This window comes from Vicugna pacos, chromosome 13, assembly GCF_048564905.1.
Source record: "Vicugna pacos chromosome 13, VicPac4, whole genome shotgun sequence".
NCBI classification, from domain to species: Eukaryota; Metazoa; Chordata; class Mammalia; order Artiodactyla; family Camelidae; genus Vicugna; species Vicugna pacos.
Genome location: NC_132999.1, coordinates 21663989 through 21683393, shown reverse-complemented (window position 1 = coordinate 21683393; position 19405 = coordinate 21663989). Strand labels below are relative to the sequence as shown.

The following is a 19405-nucleotide window of genomic DNA, read 5'->3' as shown; positions in this document are numbered from 1 at the left end:
CTTCCTCTCAGGTGGCGTTTTGGCAAATGCAGATCTAGACCACAACATAACCTTGAATAAATTTTCCAGGGTTAACTTTTTTTCAAAAAGATTTTATTTTATTTATTTTATTGTGGTAACAAAAAAAAACTATTGTGAACAGTGCTGCTATGAACACAGGTGTACAAATGTTTCTTCAAGACTCTAGTTTAAATCCTTCTGGATAAATACCCAGACGTGTGATTTCTGGATCATATGGCAGTCTTATTTTAATTTTTTTGAGGAACCTCCCTACTGTTTTCCATAACTGCTGCTCCATTTTACATTCCCACCAACAGCGAATGAGGCTTCCAACTTCGTCACATCTCCGCTGACACTTCTCATTTGTGGTTTTTGACGGTAACCATCCTAGTAGGTGTGAAGTGGTATTTCACTGTAGGTTAAGTTGTCATTTCTCTGATGTGTGACATTGAAAATCTTTTCATAAGCTTGTTGGCCACTTGTTGCATATCATCTTTGGAGAAAAGCCTATTCAAGTCCTTTTCCATTTTTCAATTAGGTGGTTTAATTTCTTGCTGGGTTGTAGGAGTTCTTTATATATTCTGAGTAAGAACAGCTTTTTAGCTTTTTAGATCAAGTAATCTTTATTTGATCATTTTAAAGATCCTGTAAGACGATTAAGACAGGCAAGACTATTTTCAATTAACACAGGACCAAATTGAAGTGATTTGCTCAAGGGTTTCATGGTTAGAAAGTAGAGTCCAGGTTCTTAACCCAGGTCTGTTGTTTCTCTCTGCTGCACCAGGTTGCCTCTCCTTGTGGACTTGGGAACATTTGTGAATATGCTCTCACCCTGTTGCAGAAGTAAATGAGATCTTTCAAGTGACTGGTTTCTTTGCCTAAGCTCTGTTTAAAACATCATGGCATCTGACGTGCTATGGGATGAAATTGTTAAATAAAATTTTGCTGCTGTTTAACATTACATGAACAGAATTAATTATGTATAAATCATATCATGACAAACTGTATAGAATTAGTGTTCTTTCTCATAAAACCTTTAAAAGTGTCATGGGATACCATCTTGTCGTTATTTAAAAATTAAATATTAAAATATACAGTGTACTTTGCAACCTTATGCCTGTTACTGAAACTCTCAATGTATTTCCTTATTTTTAAAATGAAGACAATGATAATTTTAGAAAGCAATGCTATGTCATTAAAACTGGTATATGTGGTACTTTAAGGAGCTTTCTAACAGTGAGCAGTAAGGAAGGAAATTTTAGCTGGTTAGGGAGCAAACCTCAAGTACATAATGCCTGCTACATTGAGCATTGAGCTAACCACTTTATATTCTTCAATTCTGTCTTCTTGAATTCGTAGGACAAGAAAGATTATTGTTCTTCTTTTAAAGATGGAAATATGAAGTTGAGTAACTTGCAGGAGGTCAACAGATACAATCTGTCATCCGTGGAATCTGAACAGAATTTCTGACTTTACCATGTACCTTTTTAGTGAAAATCTTTCTGACTTAAAAGCTTGTGTCCTTTTTTTCTGACTGACTCTGGCTTGACATCTGAATGCTAGTGTTCCTAATGATATTGAAACATGTGAATTACCCAGAAAAGATGTTCTTAACTTAATCTAGGAGTCCTTTATTATAATTTAATTCTTGGGGAAAATAATAGTCTCTATTAATTAGAAAATATAATTAACCTAAATAACCTGTTTCTTGACCAGTCAGATAATGTTTTGTAAGTTTTTGTTTCTGTAAGTTAAGTTGTATATTGATGCTGGACTAGGGACTCTAAACAAAACAGAGGTATGTTTCTTCCCTCAAGATAGTGGAGGACACGAGCAATAAGCAAGTGAAGACACCTACATAAAATGCTGTCACATCTTAGCTAGAAGTCTTCCTGGAATCTTGCCCTGATGGTTATTACAACTAAAATGTATGTACATGGCCCTGGGCCAGCACAGCCAGGTGATTTCCTAAGCAGGTATGCAGAGGGAAGTTTGCTTGCAAAGTATGTCACTAAGGGATCAGGTAAACTTGGCAGACTCTTAGTGTCTTGATCATGAATGTTCTGGACTGGTTTCTTTCCCTGTCCAAACTAAATGTGATTCTTAAGAGTTTAGATACTGATTACAGAAGTCAAATCTTTCTTTGTCTACTGTTAAGTGACTGAAAGAGCCTGATCCTATTTGGAATTTCTTATGCTTTTGATAGTACCTAATTCAACCTTTATTCCTTTCTTTTTTAATTCATCCTTATATCCTGAGCATGTAGCATAATACCTGGCCAAGAGCAGGCATTCAGTATTTTTTTTTTTTGATGACTAAATAGAGTGAGGTCAGCTATTACTCCTGTCTCTGATTCCTTAAGTTCCCTTTTCCATTCCAGTTGTCACCTTAACCCAGTTTACATTCATTTCCTGTCACTCTTGGGTTGCATAGTAAGGGCCTCCTCGATGGTCAGGTTCCCCGTTCCTCTCCTCTGAGCCGTCCTCCCTCGAGTTGAGTGCTAATTCATCCTCAAAAAGTGTTTGAAGTGTTCCATCCGTCTCTGCCTTATCCGGCAGCAGTTCCAGGCTGTTCTTGCCTTTCATTCTTGGGCTCCAGGCCAAATTCACTGCTCTCTGTTGTTGATACCACAAACCAGCCCATTCCAACTAAATTGTCACCCCTTGTGCTTCACTCCTTGTCTCTGAGGATCAGACCTGTTTCTTTATGCCCCTTCCTTTACCTCAGACATCCAGACAGTTCTCAAGCCTTATTGATCTGTCTGTCAGATGATTTCCTTCGTCCACATGCTAGCTTTGCCTCTGATTTTTTTTTCTCCACCATTCTATTTTTATAGTCTTCCTCTTGGTCTTCCTGTTTACTCATCTCTCCTCTTCAAGTCATCCTACATGTACTGCTGCCAAATTAAACTTCCAGAAGCTGGGCTCTGAGGATTGCCGTGTGTTCCACCTCTCCCCGTATAAATCGTGGATTCCAAAAGGGCTGAGGCAGCTTTTAGACTTCCCTTCTGCCACCCTAGCAGATGTGGACATGACATGCTTCTCAGCCTTGCTCGTGTGATGCAGCGTACGCATATGGGATTTGGAGTGAGGCAGACCCGTTTTGGACCTAAAGGTCTACCAGTTACCAAATGCAAGTTTGGGCAAGTTCCATAACCTGCATGATCCTCAGTTTTATCATCTGTAAGATGGGATGATTATATTTTATAGGATTGTTAAGAGGGTTTTGTTTTTCTTTTAGTTGTGAAAATTTTCAAACATTTGCAAACATAAAGAGGACAGTGAATTCCCACATATTGTTCTCCCAGATTCAGTAATTAATGGGACTTCACTGTAGTATTTGCTTTACCTGTCCTTTATGTTTCTTTTCTTTACTGAAATAGTTTAAAAACATTCCCAGACATCATGTAATTTCTTTCATACATATGTATCTCTAAAAATACAATTATAACATTGCATAATGTGTATTATACAATATATAATTGTGTATATATACCATACATATATACACAGTATAAGAAATAATTCTTTGATTTTATCTAGTATATAATCTATAATCAAATTTCTTTATTATCTCAAAATGTAGTTGGTTTGTTCGAATCAGAATTCAAACAAGGTCCTCACATTACATTGTTTTGTTAAGCCTCTTTTTAAAATATAAATGTATTGAAACAGAAAACTGTACCACAATTTGAAATTTCACCCACCAAACAACATTCCTGCCACCCAGAGTCACTTTGTGCCCACCTTGAGTCACTATTTCTTCGCTCTTCCACAAAGGTCAACACTATCTTGACTTCTAAAACCATAGATTAGCATTGCCTGTTTTGAACTCAGTACAAGTGGAATCATGTGGTCTTGGTTTCTTTCACTCAACAGTATGTTTCTAATATTCATACAAGTTGCCTGTAGCAGTAGTTGTTTGTTTTCATCATTGAATAAAGCTCTTCTGTATGAACAACACAATTTGTTTATCCATCTCTCTGAAAATGGACATCCTGTGGACTGTATTTCATAATAGCAAATACGCAGAGGGATCAACATAGTGTCTAACAGGGGAAATTTAATTGATATTAATACAGTGCCTTGTCTTTAAAATTTGCTCATTGTATATTGATTCATTTGAATTTTGTTTCATCTCATAGGAAAATTTGAGACTTTGACTATTAGTTGAGGATTTTCTTTTTCTCACACTATGGTCTTTTAAGGAAATACTTAAGTTTGTCATATCAGATTATGATTTCTTTACACTAACATATTTTCATTATTTTCTTGATTTGGTCTGGAATTTCACTTGAGATTTGCTCCTTACTACTAGAGTTCACATGCTGTTTCTTCTGTTTGATTATGAGTTTTTTCATATGTTTTTACTTCTCAAATCTGCATGTACTAACTCAAAGAGAATTAAAAGTTGATTACTGCATAAGAAAATTAGATTGAAGATGTTTCTCATAACCTGATTATTTAAAAGTGGGATTGTTGTAATTATTATATAAGAAATACATTTAAATATTTTCTCTGTATTAAATTAATTTTGTTGTTTGGAAACAGACCGAGTAACTAAATGCTTCTGAAATTATATTGGGTCATTATTCCGGTGTGTTGAACATTTTCTATTAGAATACTGGGCAGTGACTTGAATTAAGCTTCTTTCTTGGGAGAGAGGCTCTGTTACTTAGCAACACCTAATGTCCTATGATGATAGAAAAACACTGAGACTGTACTGGCAAAATCTTACTGGCTTTCGTGGACAGGGAAAAGGTACTGATTGATGCTTTGATACAGAATTATGAGCAACTTGGAGTTCCTTTCTCCAGATAACATTGTCATGGGGCTGGAAAATCCATGCTTAAAGTGAGTATGACTATTCAGCTGAGTCAAAAGACTGTTCTCCTTCTCTGAGTATTCTAGTCTGATGTTCGTTCAGGGCTGCCTGAGTAAAGCCTGGCGCCAAAAGAAATGGGTTGCTCATCTCCTAATTTCTGATTTGTATTTAGAGATGGAAGGTGTCTAGGTTGTTTGGGATAGGAACTACTGCCACTCGACTAACACAGTGTGAAAGTCAATGAAAATCAGTATAAAGATTGGCTGTTTATTACAAGTATTTCTAGGAAATACCAGTAACAAGGATGTTGCTAAAAGCTAGTACTTATGTGATTTCTCTGTATGTATGTGTGTATAGGAAACAAAGAATTTTTTTTCCTTAATTTTCCTGGATTTTTTTCCTTTAATTTTAGAGGAGAATCTCATTGGCTTGAAGTAAAAATTCCTTTTACCCCACCTGTACAATTTTTTTTTTAGTGAAATTGAAATAAGTTTTAAGAAAACCATTCTCTCTCTACCCCCATCACACACATCTCTTTCCCTACCCACTGGTTGCCGTGGAAACGACTCCCAGCAGCCCTTAAAGCAAATGCCGGCAGGCAGCATGGGGCTTCCCCAAGGTTGAGCTAGGAGTCTGATGCTGTAGTATAGTTTGTGCTGACTCAGCCAGACACAGAAAGAGAGCTCAGCTATGATTTCTCAAATTCTGAGTTAGCAAACTGGCTTGTGGTGTCTTGATTTTTCAAAGATGAGAATTGAGTTCTGCTTCCCCCCCCACACACACACACACACTAACTTCATTTTCCATCTCCCCTTTTGAAATTCTAGTTCACCTTTTATACCTACCTAGTAGAAGCAATTGGTAATGGCAATTACAGGAAATGAGGGAGGGAGGCAGCCTGGGAGGGCGGGAGATGGAGAAAGATTGAGATATGAAAGTAATCTATTGTATAGTCAAAACAGCGCTATTATTTATTCCTGAGACATGATTGTGGAGCCAGAGATCATCTCCATATTAGATTAGTTTTATGAAGGGCATATTTAAAGGCTGCCTTAAATTTGGTTATCTGTGAACTTTATGGTTAACTGTCATGACTGCTGTGGAAAAAATTTTTTGCATTGCATGGGAGATTAGTCAGTTATTTATAGACCTTGAGAATCATCTGAGAACTTTGTTACAAACTTTGCCTCAGACTCACGGGCTCAGAGTCTTGGCTGGTGGAGCCCAGTCGTGATTCTGCTGTAGAGGCTGCAAGGCTGGTTTTTAGATAGCCAGTCCGGCACGTAATCTAAGGAGACTAAGCCTGGGAACCATTGCTTGCGTTCCCTTCAGGGAGCCTCTTACTGTTGAAAATTCTCCCAGTCTAAGAGACAGCTGTGGTGTGGGAGAGTGCACTGCTCTTAGATTCAGCAGACCTGGCCCAAACACTGGTGAGATCACCTTTCCGCTCTGAGTATCAGCCCACTCACCTGCAGAGGGAGGTGTCTGTGGTTGTATGGGAAGGGTCTGATGACATGTTGAACCATGAAATGTTTTTTTTAGTGTAAGGGGGTGTTATGATGCTATGAGGATTCTGAAGATAGCCTCTTTAACTGAGGGAAAAACTGGGAGTCATTCTTGCTCTTTAAGACGTTATTGGAGAAAGTTAACATGATTTGGTAGAGAAAGAATTGAACTACAAACTTGAAGACTTTAGTTTGTCCCTATAAATTAGCATTATAACATTCATTTCTTCAGCCTTATTTTTTTATTTATAAATTGGAGGAGGGACATGCTATTAGAGGAGGTACTTTCACACAGTATCTTAGTTTGTTTTGCCTGAATTGAAAGTCTCTGGTTTTAAGATACGGTGAAAACATAGCATTTAATTTATCTGAAGAGCTGGACCTGCCATCATTTAATTGTAGTTGTGGGTTTAAATAAACGTTGTAGGATAACCCAAATTCTGAGGCCTGAAAATTCTAATACAAATTTAACTGAAAATTAAAGAGCAATGTGTTACAGAGCATTTGGCATTTTTATTGGCTTACTGCTCTTCTTGTTTTATGATGCACCAAAAAAAAAAAAGATAAACTGTCAACCTTTTTGCTTTTCAAGTTCCAGTTTCTTCAGCTTAATAGAGTTCATTTTTAAAAGATAATGTACACATAGTACTTTGTTTTTCTGGTGGTCTTAGTGGATTTTGTTACTTTTGAATACAAATCCAAAGAAGAAACCATTCTTCTGCCTTCTTTAACTGAACGAAGGCATTGTCTTTGAAACAAATTGCATGCATCCAATGATTTTAGATCTCAGATCGCCTTTATGTAGCATTGTTTGGGGCACTGGCAGAACTGTAAGCATGGCAGTTGAAGAAGACCTTAGAAATGCTTTATGCTTTCAGCAGGCATGTATTATATACATATACTAAGCACCTAATATACTCCAGGCACTGTTTTAAGTGCAGAAGACAGCCATAAACTGGATGTACAAGGAACATCATGGAGTTTATATTCTATGATAGGACAACAGAAAGAGGAAATCTAAAAAGGTTCTTTCAGATAATACTGTGAAGACAGAAAGACAAAGCTGGGTTTTGCATCCTTTTTATATCAGTTTCCAGCTGTGTGACCTTTGGCGAGTTATTCAACATCAGAGTCTTATTTCCCACATCTAGAATGCAGAGATAATAATTCCTACATGATAGGGTGATTTTTATCATGAATGGAGAAAATTTATTGAATGATTTTAACATAGTTTCTGCAACTTAGGTCCTCAATGAATTATTAATAAAACTTTATAACCATTCAAGTATGCTCAGCTCTTTATTGTTCCAGGGTTTGCTTTTTTGCTGAACTTTATTCTGTTGAGCTTACATCTTTCTCCCATTGAAAAAAAAAAAAGGAATAATAGAAAAAGTCAAGGAAAACTGAATAACCCATGTGTTAATCTTTAGGCAAATTAAGTTGGAGGAAGTTGGATGCAGGATTATTGGAAATGTCAACTAAAACAAAGTTTGGGCATTATGCAGTAGAAGGTGTATCTAACCAATAGAATGAGAGTTGGCTAGAATATCTATAATATTCATGTAGTTTGCAGGCATTAATTGGTTTTCCTTGTGACACAGTAAAATGGATGGGTGACTTCAGCTGCTGGTGTTTTTCTCATAGTTTTTATCTGTGAATTAGAATTAATTATATGTAAGCTTGTCTTTAATGATGGATCTTAAGGTCCTTGAAAACAAATTGCATAGTGTGACCTGACATAATTTGGATTCAATCAATATTTGTTAATTGAGCAAATGGGAATTTTCTAGTATCATAACAAAACACTGGCTAGAAAAATAGGGCTGCTTGTTTTAAAAATTCAAGGATAACAAAATCTATAACTTAGCACCTTGGTGGAGTATTGATAAGCAAACCAGTTTTTTGAAGGGTCTTTTAAGCCTGTAGATAGTTTTTTTTTTAATTGTGCTAAAATAGACATAACAAATTTACCATTTTAACTACTCTTAGAGATACAGTTCAGTGACATCAAGTACATTCACATTGTTGTGCAACATGACCACCATCCCCTCCAAAACTTTATCTTCCCAGACTGAAACTACAGAAAAGGTTTTAATTCCACACTTGACTAGCACACAGTTTTAAAGCCACCACAATGGCCTGAGTGCCATGGGACAGTCACTTGGACCAGTGCTCTTATTCCTTTGCACCTCAAGAAGTTGCCTCTGGGACTCCTCACTGTGAGTAACTCACAGAAGAGAATCCGGGGAAGAATGATGCTAGACGTTTCCTCTAGTGATTCCCATTGGAGGACTGTCTTCCTGCTTCCTTCATGCCATCATGGGGAACCATTGCCTCCTTTCACGAACCTCAGTTTTCCTCAAGGTAGACACAATTAAAGAAGAAAAGAGTAGCTTTGTCACCAACTTAAGGCTAACTTAAAACCTCAACATAACTAAGTGATGAAAATCATGGTTGTATGTTTCCATAACATTATTTGGACCCTATATCCAGGAATTTTTAGTCAACATCCATTTTAAGGTAACAACCCTATTTTACAAGTAAGAGATCTGCTCTTGGTAGAGGTCCAGTAATTGGTCCAAGGAGCCAGTGGGGTTAAGTGCCTCAGCTAGGACTTGAATCAGATTCTGACCCTTCAGCCCTTGCTTTCTATCCTGCTACAAGAATGTGTTGATGAAGAGTCATCATTTGTAGTACCATTGAGTTGTTCATCAACTGTGATAGAGCCATATTTTACCGAAGGAGGATCCCTCTTGTCATTAATCATTTACCTGTCTAAGCCAATGAATACATCGTTCTTGGCCATGAAGGTTACCTCTTTTTTTCTCTGAAGGTTGAACAGGTCAGGGATGTGATGTACAGCATAGGGAATATGGTCAATAATATAATAACTTTGTATGGTGACGGGCAGTTACCAGACATTGTGATGATCAATTTGTAATATACATAAATGGTGAACCACTGTGTTGTACACCTGAAACTGATATATTGTATGTCAACTACACTTCAATTAAAAAAATTAAAATTAAAAACCTTCTCAAATTCTGCTTCTTCCACAAAATCTCTTCAAGCCATATCAAATTTTAGTACTCTAAAAGCAATTATTGATAGTGCAATTAATTTAATGTTTATTCACTGACCTAATTCACTAATAAATATTTATTGAGTGGCACTTGTGGTTGGAATTTCTCTTTACATAATTATAGTTGTTTAGTATTTGTTGTATTTGTTTGCTTGCCCTGTTTTGCTGTAGAAGCATCTTGAGGGTTAATGTGTTTTGTATGTCTCTAATTAAAGTACCCATATAGTGCCTTGTTCTTGGTAGTTGACCAATAAAAATACTGTGAGTTTATTTACATCAGTGTTAATAAGAATAATTTTATTTCTATATAGAAGACAGCTTTGTTACATTACAAGTATTTTATTTTACTATATTTTGCTAAATATGTTCTTTATTATTAATAATAAACATCAGTGAAAGTTCTTTAAGATTCTCCTCAAAGTCCTTGCAAAGCAGGCAGATTTCACTTCTTTCTAAAATAAGTAGTCATGTGTGATTAATTCTTTTAATGTATAAAATAGCTTATAGGTTTAAATTTATCTACTCTCTAATAAAGAGATGTTTGTTAAGTCTGGTAAAGTGATGCAATGAACTAGGCTGCCTTCTTTCCCCTCCCCCTTAACAGTAATTATCTGAATTAAGCTTTCAATTTGCAAGGGTTCCCTCTAAGGACAATGAACTTAAGTCAAGTGTTGGGCTGAGCACAGAGAGTTCCAGGATAGTCGCAAGCTACTGCTTGCTTATTCAGCTGATGAGATGATTGCATCTCACTGTGGAGTAGGCAGCAAGCCTTTGAGCCCTGGCAGCACACCTGGCCTGGGCTGGTGGTGTGTGGGGTACAAGGCATGTGTAAAGCAATATCGATGCCCACACTGATCTGCCAGTGTGGTTTTGTTGCACAGAATCAACACAAGTGAAACATAACCATCTGACGTAACCAATCAAATCCTAAAGTAGGTAGTTTAGACCATAAAGTGGAGGTTGCAAGGTGAGACAGAAGATCAAATGAAAGAATAATAAAATACCTATATGCCATGAGCCATTAAGTCCTTTAGCGTGTATTTTAATGTTCTCAATATCCATGAAGTGGGTGTTATGCTCATTTTAAAGATGAAAAAATGAATCCATAGAGGTAAAGTAAGATGGGGAAATGCCAGTACCCTGGTAATATAGATTCAGGTACTCTATTTAAAATTTTCTTACCTTTCTTTTTAAATAGAAAAAATCAAGCAAAGATATGCAGACCTGTCTGGAGAACTGCACATTATTGAACTTGAAAAGGATAAGAATGGACTTGGACTCAGCCTTGCCGGTAATAAGGACAGGTCACGCATGAGCATATTTGTGGTGGGAATTAACCCAGAAGGACCTGCTGCCACAGATGGACGAATGCGTATTGGAGATGAACTGTTGGAGGTGAGGGGCATATATTCTTAATTGCTTTCCTGGTGAGGCGAAGGGGTGTAAGGGTATAGTGTATAAGAAAATGAAGTGAAGGGAAAGAATGTTACAAATTCTATTTTCTTCAACTATTTAAGATCATTTTCCCAAGCAAGAACAAAAATCGTATTATTGCATGTAAGTGCTGTTGGCTACATAAGTAAAAACTGATCTCACAAAATAATTTAATGGCCCTTAAGCAAAATCTCATGGAAACATATTAAAAGAATAGGTTTGTTTTTAATATAAATTCCAAAATATTCAGAACTAATCTGTATATTAATCTAATATTAGTATTTATCAAAATTCTCTTTAGCTTTTGAATTAATCGTATGACTTTTTGTTGTCGTTGTTGTCGTCGTTTGGTTTTTTGGGAAGGTGTTAGAGGCAACAGAACTTTGTGAACTGGTTGTCAGACTGGTTAATATCTGTGAAGTTGGTGATGTGGGTTAGAGCCACATAGGTTCCTTATTTCAGAACAGGAGAGAGTTAGGAGGAGCTAAGGAGATGAGTGATCCTCTGCTAGTACTCTAGATGATGTCATCAGTAGTCTGAAAAGCTTATTCGTATTTTCCTAAACTTAAAGTCAGGGTTTCTGCTTTGAGTTGATCTTAGTTTGGTATTTATTTGCTATTTTGTTTGTTCATTCATTCATTCATTCAGCCAACACTTTCTGAGTGTCTCTTAGGATGGGACATAGAAAAAGGGATGAGTACATCCAGTCCCTTCATTCAGACAGCTCCCAGTCTAGAGGAAGAAAAGAGATGTAAAACAGTTGTTGCATAACAAAAGTGAAAATAATAAAAAGATCAACAGCAACAGCAGCTGCTGTGTGCTTGGTACCAGACACAGCTTTACTGCTGAGGTCACAAAGTAACCGAGGTGCTGGGATTCAATATCAGGCAGTTTGACTTCTTAGCTCTTTGTTAACCAGTGTGCTCTAAGGCCTCTTGGATAAAATACTCCAACACTTGGACATTTAGGGGAGCTCAATCACAGAAGCACTGAGCATCAGACTGCTTTACAATTTCCTCTTCAGACTCTGACTCAGAATAGAATTCATAGTCATCCATAATGTGACTTGCCTAATAATATCACAGCTAAAGCTGGTCAGACACAACCATGAGCCCATTAGTGTCACCCTCTGTCTTCCAAGCCCCAGTGGTTTCTTCCCATCTAAAACCTGTTTCCACAAAGAAGTCACTCCTGGAGTTAATTTTCTTTTCTTGCTCTTTTTTTAAATACAGCATCATGAAAGAGATCCGCATCGGGTAGTAGCACTGACTAGCATGATCATTAAATAAATAAAAATCAAAGGTGACCGTGTGTATTTACCAATGTAGTTCATTGTTCCAAGTGTATTTTCCCTGGCTTGTGTTTAGAGATTTCTTCAGAAATGAGACTGAAGTGATGGTGGTGGTAATGATGATGAAAGTAAAAGCTGATTTACTGAGTTGTCCTTCACATTGTACCTAGTGCTCACACATTATTCAGTATGCTTATGAGCCCTATATAGTAAGCAATAATATTATCCTCATTTTGTGGGTGAGAAAATTGCATAAGTAACTCACAGAACTAAGTTATTGAGTTTCATTAAGAACCCAGACTTGCCAGACTCCCAGATCCATGCTCCAGTCATTGAAATATACTGTATTTCCCAAGGCACTTCAGCCAAACCTTATTTGTTTAGATCCACAAGAACCCTGATTTATGATGCTCCTAGGCCTTAGGGAATCATGTATATTGTCACTGTGTTGTGTTATACGTACCTAGACGCAGATTTCCTGTCTTGTGTGGTACATGGAAATGTCCCCAAAGCTATAATTTGGACTATAAAGGTTCTAGTTCTATTCTCTCTTAAAGACTCAGGATGGAATGGCCTATGGGATCCAGACCAACAGAAGCACTTGTATTTTCTTTCTCTTTCTAACATTCTGTTAGTTAGAGGTAACAGATGAGCTGTGTCTGCAGAGTAATGAGAGTGTTTTACAGGCCACACAGAAAAGTCAACACTGTGTGCAGGGCAGTAAGCCCTGGACTCAGAAGACCTGCTTTAACTTATCCCAAGGCTTACAGTTTTTAGTTGCATTTCAGAAGGGGCTTAACATCGTGTGTGGTGCATAGCTGGCTGTTAATTAGATCACATTTCCTCCCTTAAAGACAGAAACTTCAAGTATCTCTTGTCTAGGCTAGAGGCTGAAGGGCTGTGCTGGCTGAAAAAGAATATTAACATCTTATCATTTCAGACCCCTTCTATTCCTTCCTTAGACGTTCTGGATTTGGCCCTTTTGCTGCTATTCAGTAACTTTATCTTCATTCAGAGATAAAAAAGAGCAAGAAGATTAACCATGGCAATAAGTTAATCTCCCTCCACTCTCCACTGAGTCTCTTGTTTGAAAAAAAATAACAAACAAAAATATGTTGAAACACAGATTCTAGCATCACAGACCTTTGGTTAGTTATCCATTTGTCTGACCCTCAGTTGCATCCTCTGTCAAATTGAAATTATTGATTCATTCAGCAAGTACTTCACTCTGCATCTGTCATGTAGGAGGAAGTATAGGAACAACGTGCTGAGTTTCCAGTGGGGAACAAAATCCTTGGTGCTTCTTCTCATCCAGCCTACAGTCTAGTGATTGTATAGCATCAACTTCAGAGGGTATTAGGAGAATTAACAAGCTTTGCCACAGTGTCTGGCAGATACTAATACCATAATACATTTCAACTGATAATATTTATACAATAATATTTTCACATAGATTTATGTATTTCAGTTCTTTTTAGTTTGTTTATATTAATGCATTTGTCTCTGAACATACATCCCAGAGGGAAGCCATCTTCTTATCCGTCCATAGCTCCACGCAGCATTTTGAAAAGCTGAGAGAGTAGAAAAACGTGCAGAATGGACACTTACACAGTTATAACCCACCTTCTCATGTGGTTTCAGCTCTAGGTCAGGGGTGAGAGGGGAAAAAGTTCACGTGGGTAACATTTTCCTGGTTTCTAAGGAAAACACTTCAGTCATTTCTTTGTGATATGTGGATAATTTGTATATAGCATAATATCAAATCCAAGGTGCTTTTGAACTGAGAATAAGACGTTGATTTAGCAATGAGTACCAGGAAGCCAGTATTACAACAGCTGCTCTTTAGATATTGGCAGTGTATTCGATTGTAGAAAGACACTGCATCATGAAAGAGGCGTTTACAGTGGGCTTGCAGATTATGTTTGCTCGATTCCTGGGCTCGAGCACATCTTGTATATTTGTTTATCCATCCACACTCCATTTATTTTTGTGGTTTCTCTCCTCAGTGGAGGTAAAGTTATCCACGTCACGATTATTCTTACTACTCCACTTGCTTGTATTATTCCTCATTATTGCCTTGTTGTTACCGTTATGTTACTACTTTGCTCACAGCCTCCTTTTAGTTGACCTGACTTCTTTTAGGCCCTAAGGATGAGGCTGATTTTGAGGAAGTAGGAAAGAGAACGGCCAAACATACACTGTGGCTTCTTTGAAGTGAGAAATTCTGCATGTCTCCCGGAGCCCTGTCGGTGGCTGATTTCTGGCAGGACATCAGCCAGCAGTTTTGTTGCTGCGAGACTGCATCGTTACAGTGCAGGGGCTCTTAGTAAGCTCTGTCGGCGGATGGCCCAATTCGTGTATAAAAGACGTCTTACACTGAGCCCCAGAAGACAGTGTGACTAAATCTCAGCTTCTTTGCCCTTCACTGCAGTGCTGGTGTGGGAGTTCTGCATTAATTTCAAGAGACATTAGCATATAATTACCATGTAGACTAGAATGAGACTTGCACTAGAGTATTGGCTTTCCCTAAGCAGTTAGTCCCAGAAAATACACAGGCCTGGGCATGGTGCTGTCATATGAATGTAGGATTTATTTATAATCTTCTCTACAGCGCAAGTGTGGGAAGAGAGAGCTGACAGTGTCACGTGGGGAATTGGAGTGGTTTGTCAGGTAACAGAAGCAGCCAGAAGGAACAGTGTGGGTGGCGCAGGAAGGACACAGTGGAGGGGCTAGCACACAGAGCCGTGTCTGGTCAGGCTCCCACACCCTTCGAGAAGGAGGAAGTACTTTCCCTTTGTAACATTTACCTGCAGGATAATCTAAATAAAATCTTGTTATTTTTGCATGTGTAGAATAGGTTTATTTAAGAACCATTAAAAATAAAAAAGTATGAATTCTTCTCATGTTTGCCAGGGATAAAGCAAACACAGAAGTACAGGTAAACTCAGATCTTTTTGTCTAGTAATACTTTATAAGAGGAGAAAATTAAAACCAAAAAAATGAAATGACTGACCGAAGTACATGTAGCTGCTTCATGACAAAACTTCTGTCTGAGTTTTCTCACCACAACAGTCCCAGAGGGTGACGGCTGGTCCTTCACTCTCTGCTTGTTGCCAGTGAATTACTTTTGAAATCTTTTGGAAGACTTAGATGTGATTTAGAAGCACACTACATTAGTGAATAAATCACTAGCTTTTCGGCATCCATAGATAAGATTCTTTCTAATTTATAATCAAAAGCTTCCATCATCTTAGATTGGCTATTTTAGATTGTGACCATACATAGTTGTAATTTTATAAAGGATGCTTCTTAATGTAATAATTATGCCCTAAGACCTCACAGAATAAAATATCCCATTGCAGAAACACCAATTTGGGGAACAGAAGGAAGAGAAAGGATTTCAAAATCGTAATAAAGTTATTTTCCCTACAGTATTAACAGAGATAGGTTTATAATAGCTAAAACCACAAAAATAAATCGACCAATTCTTTTTATTATGGCAGTGGTGTCAAAACATATCAAATTTCACATTGTAAATACGTGATTTACTGTATGTCTGTTAAATCTCAGTAAAGCTGTTAAGAAATGGGTTGACCAGACCTGACAGAAATAAGTACTGTAAGCAGGTCCTTCCTTGTATGACCTTCCCATATACAAAGCTAAAGTCACCCCATTTTGTGACTCTTAAAATAGTCTGCAGCCTGATTCACAGCTCTGAAAGCCAACAGGAGAAAGTGGTGCTGGCTGAGTGGCCAGCCGCATACACAAAACTGTCGTGGGACCTCTGATGGGTGTTTATTTTTCCTGTCTTCTGAGTGCAGATTCCCTGGTCATTACAGTATTGTAACCAGTAGCTGCCTGTGTTTTGCTGAATCATCTTCCCTGAGCAGTTCGCTCTGTTCTATCCAATCTGAATTACAGAAGATGTGCATATTGAGAGAGGCTAGGGGGGCTGTTTTGGGAACTGAGCTAACATCGAACACTTACTATTTGCTAGGCAGTGCTAAATTCCTTACATGCGTTCTCTCTCTTTTACAACACTTCTGTGAAAGTAGGTGTTATTTTAATTCCCAGTTTATGGATAAGGAAACTGAAACATGAGGGGGCAGAATCAGTATGCAAACACTGGCTCTTCTGAGTCAAAAGGTGGTGTTCTTAAGTTATTTAGTTCTGGACTGATAATGATTCTGGAAGGTAAGAAGTAAATTTCTCATCGTTTTGTAGTTTTGACTGATCTAGATTAATGCCGTTAATCCAGTGCTGGTTTGAAATATCGGAGGTAGTTTCTCACTATGCAATACCTTGTTACTCATTTTATCTTCTTAAAATTTAATGCCACTTGAAATTCATTAAAAGAAGGCAGTCAGTGAAATTATACCTATCTCTCAAGAACCAAAGGAGAAAAGTAATCTTTTTTTCTTCGTGGTGGTTCTTGCACAATTTGAGAGCGTCTCTGGGCTTCATAATTTAAGAGCTTCCCTCTTCGGCGCTGTTAGACTTAAGGTTTTATTTTCAGGCTACAGGAGATATTATGTAAAACCTCTCTCATATTGGGTGGCCTCATTCGTTTCTGTGTTTCCTGGAGTGAAGTCTTTGAGCTGTATTTCTGCCATTTTTGTTTCTGTCTCTGGCTTGTCAAGGGAAAGTGTTTTGAATTATTTGGTCACACGTCATTATCTTTATGTTGCTGAAATATTTAGGCTAAAAATTTGTGTTCTTACTGATCTTTTGGAGGAATGACAATCATTTAATTTTTATTGTTGCTGTCCTCACTGTTGCTCCACAGAAGCTTTATGTGGGATCTCTGCAGTGGCCACGTTGTCTTAAAATCACAGAGAGAAAGTGCCATGAAAGAGAAAGTGAAAATGCAGATACTTGAAGGAACTCAATTACTGTGGAAGTGTATAAGCAATAGGCATAGGAATGTACACAGGGGAAGAGACTTGCTGTTTGGGAGGAATAACTGGATTTCATCAGTGTCCCTCGGGACTCTCTGTAATTTTTTCTCAGACCCTCACGTGACATACTGGGATAGTTGTCCAGACCTCTGTCCCCTCCTTTTTCTAGTTTCTTCCCCACTCCCTTCCAGCCATACCCATAGTCACACTGAAATGCAGTCTGGAAAGATGCTCTGAGGTTATGAAGAACAGTTTCCTTATATTAGCCTCAACATATACTTTATTTCTGTATTTTGCTTTATTTCCACAATAGAAATTTCTTACAGTCACCATGCAATCTTAAGGCATGAAGCCTGAAATAAAAGTGTTAATGAAATTCTTATTCCATGGTGAGGGTGGGCTCAGGTAATAGCCCAGTGGTAGAGTGCATGCTTAGCATGTATGAGGTCCGGATTCAATCCCCAGTACCTCCATGAAAAAAAAAAAAAAAAGAAGAAGAAAAAGAAATTCTTATTCCAAGTTTAACTTACTAACAGTATCAAACACCTGCTTGAATGCATCACAAATGTGGATTGTGTATGTGTGTTTTAATTATAGTTTTTTTTTAAGAAGTAGGCCTAGGATCAGTAATCCAACATGAAAATCAAATGTTCCACCCAAAACAGTCAGCATGTGCCAACTTTTCATTAAGTCATGAAAATTACGCATCACACATCAACCCCAAACTCCCAACCAGTTTCCTAAAATATAACTAAAATACAGTAAAAATATTGTATATAGGTAACACATAGTCATTTTAGGATGTTAAGTGTCTAATACTGCTTCAGAATCACCAAATACTACAACTGTTGACCCAGGGTTGCTTTGTCTGCAATAACATGGTTTCTGTTAGCTCCGCCAGAATCTGAGCTGTGCATCCTCCTTGTTGGTATGGAGTGTGAGGTTCAAAATATCTCCCTGTGATTCTACACTTGGAATATAGCTCTGACCTTTTCCCTAACAACATTTTGTTTAAAATCTTTTACTTTGTATTGGGGCATATAGATAAAAATTTTTCCTTTATCAACATTTACTGAAAAAATTATAGATTCTATGATGAGAGAGATGTCGATTCTATGAAGTTTGAGCATTAGAAATCAAAATTGTTCTATCAGGAAAATGTTAACTAGGTAGTTGTACCCATATATATCTTTCATCCTTCTAAAAAATTTTTATTATGAAGATTTTTTAAAACAGCTATAAAGTGAGCAGGATAACATGATGAAATTCTTCTGTACAGCTATCACATAGTTCAACAATTACCAATATTCTTCCAGCCATTTGTGTATGACCTATACCTCCATATGCCCACCTCTACTCAGAAATTATTATTATTTTTATAGTCATGTGTGTATATGTATGTGTTAAAATTTACAAAACATGAAATGCACAGATCTTATCTGTACATTTTTGACAGCTGTGTACACCTGTATAACCCAAACACATATCATTTTCATCTCCCCAAAAACTCTTCTCATGTCTTTTCCCATTGGAATCTCCCACCACCATCCTGGGAAGTAACCACTACATTGTTGTTTTTTTTTTTTAACCTTTGATTAGTTTTCCCTGCTTTAGAACTGCAAGTAAATGAAATCGAGCAGTATGCACTCTTATGCGTCCAGCTCCTTTCACTCAGCATGTCTGTGATTCCTCTATGCTGCATGTTCCTCTTTGTTACTGAATAATATCCCATTGTATAACTATACCACAGTTTGTTTACCAATTTATCTGTGGATGGACATTTGGATTTTTTCCCCAGAGTTTTGACGATAGTAATAAAGCTATTGTGAACACTTGTGTGACAGGTCTTTTTGAAGACAAATGTTTTACTTTTTTTTTTAAATGGCAAGTTCCTGGGACATAGAGTAGTTGTGTGTTTAACTTAAAAATAATCTGCCAGGTACTCTTCCCAGGTGGTTGGGCCATTGAACATTCCCACTGACACTGTGTGAGCATTCTGGTTGTTCCACATTCTCAGCTGCTCTGGTGGATTTGCAGTGGTTCCTCATTGTGGCTTTAATTTACATTTTCCTGACAACTAATGATAATAAGCATTTTTCATGTGTTTAGCAGCCTTTCATGTGCATTCTTTTTATAGAGTGTCAATTCTTTTCCTCATTTTTTGCTTGTCTTTTTACAATTGAATTGAATGTAGGAGTCCTTTATATATTCTAGATACTAGTTCTTTATCAGATATATAGTTTAGGGATCTTTTGTCTCAGTCTGTGGCTTGCCTGTTAATTTTCTTCATGGTATCTTTTTGTGTATAGAAGTTCTAGTTTTGATAAAATCTTCATTCATTTTTTCTTTTATAGTTACTGTCCTAGCTAAG

General features: G+C 37.3%; 1 protein-coding gene across 4 annotated transcripts in view; it reads left to right on the top strand.

The window, feature by feature from the left end:
- The window catches only part of PATJ (PATJ crumbs cell polarity complex component), a 289824-nt gene that overhangs the window by 149295 nt on the left and 121124 nt on the right, over positions 1-19405 (top strand). For all 4 annotated transcript variants that reach the window (XM_072974318.1, XM_072974320.1, XM_072974319.1 and 1 more), the window contains exon 28: positions 10610-10806. In XM_072974318.1, the coding sequence (XP_072830419.1) occupies positions 10610-10806 (197 nt within the window). The remainder of the gene's footprint in view (positions 1-10609; positions 10807-19405) is intronic.